This window comes from Littorina saxatilis, linkage group LG7 (genome assembly GCF_037325665.1).
Source record: "Littorina saxatilis isolate snail1 linkage group LG7, US_GU_Lsax_2.0, whole genome shotgun sequence".
Taxonomy (NCBI): Eukaryota; Metazoa; Mollusca; class Gastropoda; order Littorinimorpha; family Littorinidae; genus Littorina; species Littorina saxatilis.
In genome coordinates this window covers 47,254,396-47,258,660 of record NC_090251.1, presented here as the reverse complement: position 1 = coordinate 47,258,660, position 4,265 = coordinate 47,254,396, and the positions used below count along the sequence as shown (strand labels likewise).

At 44.5% G+C, this 4,265-nt stretch overlaps 1 protein-coding gene across 1 annotated transcript; it reads left to right on the top strand.

The window, feature by feature from the left end:
• Nucleotides 1-258: 258 nt before the first annotated feature.
• LOC138971992 (probable G-protein coupled receptor 19) lies at nucleotides 259-3,858 on the top strand. Its single transcript, XM_070344835.1, has 4 exons — nucleotides 259-790; nucleotides 866-1,158; nucleotides 2,901-3,041; nucleotides 3,640-3,858. The coding sequence occupies exons 1-4, from the start codon at nucleotides 268-270 to the stop codon at nucleotides 3,856-3,858; spliced, it is 1,176 nt and encodes a 391-aa protein (XP_070200936.1). The 5' UTR covers nucleotides 259-267.
• Nucleotides 3,859-4,265: the final 407 nt, after the last annotated feature.

The window sequence follows — 4,265 nt, the reverse complement described above, 5'->3', positions numbered from 1 at the left end:
TGATGTTACCAACCAAACGAAAATGTATGCAGTTTGTCAGTTCGCACGTCCCGTCAAAATGTAATTAACATTTTCCGTGATCACGTTCTAGGGCAGAAGGATGTGTACATGATGGCAAACTGGACCCATCATCTTTTACAATTTTCTTTCGTAATAAACAAATGTAAGCAAACGTGTTCGGTAGTCTCAGTCATAACCACAGCACGAACTGTCCTGATCATTCTTTGCTGTCTGTCACAGATGAACTTAATGGCCCGGTGAAACAAGATGACGACCAACATCACGAACACCGCCAATGACCCCTACCACGACGACGGCGCCATAGCCGGGCTGACGGTGGAAGCCACGACCCCGGCGGTCTTTGTGGAGTCGCTGACGTTGGTGGTGCTGTGGTTGCTGTCGACGGTGGGCAACATTCTTGTCTGCCTCGTCGTCCATCGCAGTCGTCGCATTCAGTCCACCACCAACTTCTTCGTGGTGTCTTTGGCCGTCTCTGACCTGTGTGTGTCCGTGGTGTGCGCGCCTTTCGTGGCGTCCAGGATCATCGGGGACTCGTGGCTGGTGGGTCAGTTCTTCTGCAAGCTGGTCAGGTTCGTGCAGCACGCCGCTCCGGCCGCCACCATCTTTGTCCTGGTGTCCATCTGCATTGACCGCTACTACACCATCATCTACCCGCTCAGCTTCAAGGTGACGCGAGGCACGGCCAAGCGCATGATCGTCTGCTCCTGGGTGTCGGCCTCCCTCATCTCCAGCCTCTGCTTCTTCTTCTTCGAAGTGGTCAAGACCACCAGGGTCAAAGAAGGAGGAGGAGGCTCCTCTCATTCAAAAGCCTCCTCCTCCTTCTCCTCCTCCTCTTCTTCTCCTGCTCTTGGCGATGAGGTTCTGGTGTGTCCCACGTTCGTGCCTGCCGCCAACGACTGGGGCGGGCTGACCTACATCGTGGTGCTGGTGGTGTGTCAGTTCCTGCTCCCAGTGCTCATCGTGTGCTGTCTCTACGTGCGCGTGGTAGGCTACATCTGGACGGCGGGGACGCCCGGGGTGAGGGTCATCACGCGGACCAACAACCCCGTGCCCCGGGCCAAGGTCAAGATGGTCAAGATGCTGCTGGTGGTCACTGCCACCACCCTGGCCGTCCACGCTCCCTTCTACATGGCGCAGGTGAGAATGAAGGTTTGACTCTTCCATCCCTGTCCGTTTTACTTAATAATATTAATAAGGGTATTTATATGGCGCAAATCCTAATATAGTTTTAAGCGCCTTACAATTCATGTTCATTCTACTAATCTTCATTACAATACACATTTAAAGAATCTCCAAATAAATAAAAACACAAATACTTGTGGATTTTTTAAAAACATTTTTGTCTCACTTTTACACTAAGATAGCATTACAGGTAAAATACACCATGGTAACATTACAAGCACAATAACATAGCCACACGGAAAAGAAAAACAAGTCGCGTAAGGCGAAATTACTACATTTAGTCAAGCTGTGAAACTCACAGAATGAAACTGAACGCACTGCATTTTTTCACAATGACCGTAGTCCGCCGCTAGTGCAAAAGGCAGTGAAAGTGACGAGCCGGTTTAGTGCGGTAGCGGTTACACTGTGCTGCATACCACGCTTTACTGTACCTCTCTTCGTTTTAACTTTCTGAGCGTGTTTTTAATCCAAACATATCATATCTATATGTTTTTGGAATCAGGAACCGACAAGGGATAAGATGAAATTGTTTTTAAAACGATTTCGGAAACTTAATTTTAATCATAATTTTTATATTTTAAATTTTCAGAGCTTGTTTTTTTATCCGAATATAACATATTTATATGTTTTTGGAATCAGAACATGATAAAGAATAAAATAAAAGTAATTTTGGATCATTTTATAACAAAATAATTTTAATTACAATTTTCAGATTTTTAATGACCAAAGTCATTAATTAATTTTTAAGTCTCCATGCCGAAATGCAATACTGAAGTCCGGCCTTCGTCGAAGATTGCTTGGCCAAAATTTCAATCAATTTGATTGAAAAATGAAGGTGTGACAGTGCCGCCTCAACTTTTATAAAAAGCCGGATATGACGTCATAAAAGACATTTATCAAAAAAATAAAAAAATTTCTGGGGATATCATACCCAGGAACTCTCATGTAAAATTTCATAAAGATCGGTCCAGTAGTTTGGTCTGAATCGCTCTACACACACACACAGACACAGACACAGACACACACACACACACACAGACACACACACACACACACAGACACACACAGACACACACACACACACATACACCACACACACACACACACACACACACATACATACACCACGACCCTCGTCTCGATTCCCCCTCTATGTTAAAACATTTAGTCAAAACTTGACTAAATGTAAAAAGATTTCTGACGGACTTTCGTGCTACTGTCAGCCCTACTAAAGCTACGTTTCTCGTGTGAAATGCATATATCTTTTATACCAATCGATCAATGACTTAAAACAAAAGTAGTATTCAATGAAGAAATCCAAGCCTTGGTTTGATTTGACAAGTAAAGTAAGTGAAGTCTTGGTTGAGATATACAGTCGTTTTGCGACGTTGGAGCTGGGAGTGCGTAAGGCCGTCCTTCCCATGTAAACCAAAATACACACACACACACACACACACACACACACACACACACACACACACACACACACACACACTCGCACACACACACACACACACACACGCACACACACACATACACACACACACACACACAAACAAACACGCAAACACATACGCACGCGCGCACTCACCCCCACACACATACACATTCATCATAACCCCCTTCTGTTAACGAACCCTTCCCCTTCAAACTCCCTCAACTGACCCATGACGCATATCATTGTGATGTTGTTTCAGCTTGCGTACTGCTTCAAGCCCAAGCAGTTTCTGGACCGCAAAGTGTTCATCTTCGCCTTCTGGTGCCTAACGGCCACAGGCACATCCAAGCCGCTCCTCTACCTCTACTACAACGCAAACTTCAGAAGAGGCTGCAAAGAGGTACGTACGGTACTGATCATCGTTACGACTAAAGGGGTCTTGTTGCCGTTGTTGTTGTTGTTGTTGTTGTTGTTGTTGTTGTTGTTGTTGTCGGTTTTGTAATGTTGTTGTTGTTGTTGTTGTTGTTATTGTTATTGTGATGTTGTTGTTGTGTTGTTGTTGTAGTTGCTGTTGTTGATGATGTTGTTGTTGTTGCTGTTGTTGATGTTGTTGTAGTTGTTGTTGCTGTTGTTGTTGTTGCTGCTGTTGTTGATGTTGTTGTTGTTGTTGCTGCTGTTGTTGACGTTGTTGATGTTGTTGTTGTTGGACGTCCAAGTCCCTCCTCTACCTCTACTACAACGCCAACTTCAGAAGAGGCTGCAAAGAGGTACGGTACTGATCATCGTTACGACTAAAGGGGTCTTGTTGTCGTTGTTGTTGTCGTTGTTGTTGTCGTTGTTGTTGTGTTGGTGTTTTTGTTGTTGTCGTTGTTATCGTTGTTGTTGTTATGTTGTTGTTGTTGTTGTTGTTGTTGTTTTAACTAACAGTTTGATTTAATTGTCCACGTTTAAGTATCCTTTCTAATTGTTCTTATGATTGTGTGTGTGTGTGTGTGTAGGTGTTCTGCATGTCGGCCATGCGGTGTTACCGGTCACACACGTACGCCATCACGACGGCCTCCATGTTCGGCAAGAAGAACTATGTGGGTGTCATGGAGATCAACAGTAACGGGCAGACGCTGGCCTGCGACTCCCCCGTCAAGGCTTTCAACAGATCTTTACACGTAGAGAAAAGTGCCTGGCCTCTCAACGGCTCGCTACCTTCTACCTACGTCTGAAGTGCTTAACCTCTCTTCCCTCTTAATACGTTTGAAGTGCTTAACCTCTCTACCTTCTACCTATGTTTGAAGTGCTTAATCTCTCTACCTTCTACCTATGTTTGAAGTGCTTAATCTCTCTACCTTCTACCAACGTTTGAAGTGCTCAACCTCTCTTTTTTCTACCTACGTCTGAAGTGCTTAACTTCTCTACCTTCTACCTACGTCTGAATTGCTGAACCTCTCTACCTTCTACTTACGTTTGAAGAGCTCTACTTTCTACCTACGGCTCAAAAGCTTAACCTCTTTACCTTCTACCTACGTTTGAATTGCTTAACCTCTCTACCTTCTACCTACGTTTGAAGTGCTTACCCTCTCTACCTTCTTAATACGTTTGAAGTGCTTAACCTCTCTATTTTCTACCTACG

Bases quoted from the DNA above. Each gene is read 5' to 3' on its own strand.
- LOC138971992 (XM_070344835.1), top strand. From the start codon at position 268: ATGACGACCAACATCACGAACACCGCCAATGACCCCTACCACGACGAC. The intron at 791-865 runs GGGTCAAAGAAG...CTTCTTCTCCTG, and splicing joins CGAAGTGGTCAAGACCACCA to CTCTTGGCGATGAGGTTCTG. The intron at 3,042-3,639 runs GTACGTACGGTA...GTGTGTGTGTAG, and splicing joins TCAGAAGAGGCTGCAAAGAG to GTGTTCTGCATGTCGGCCAT.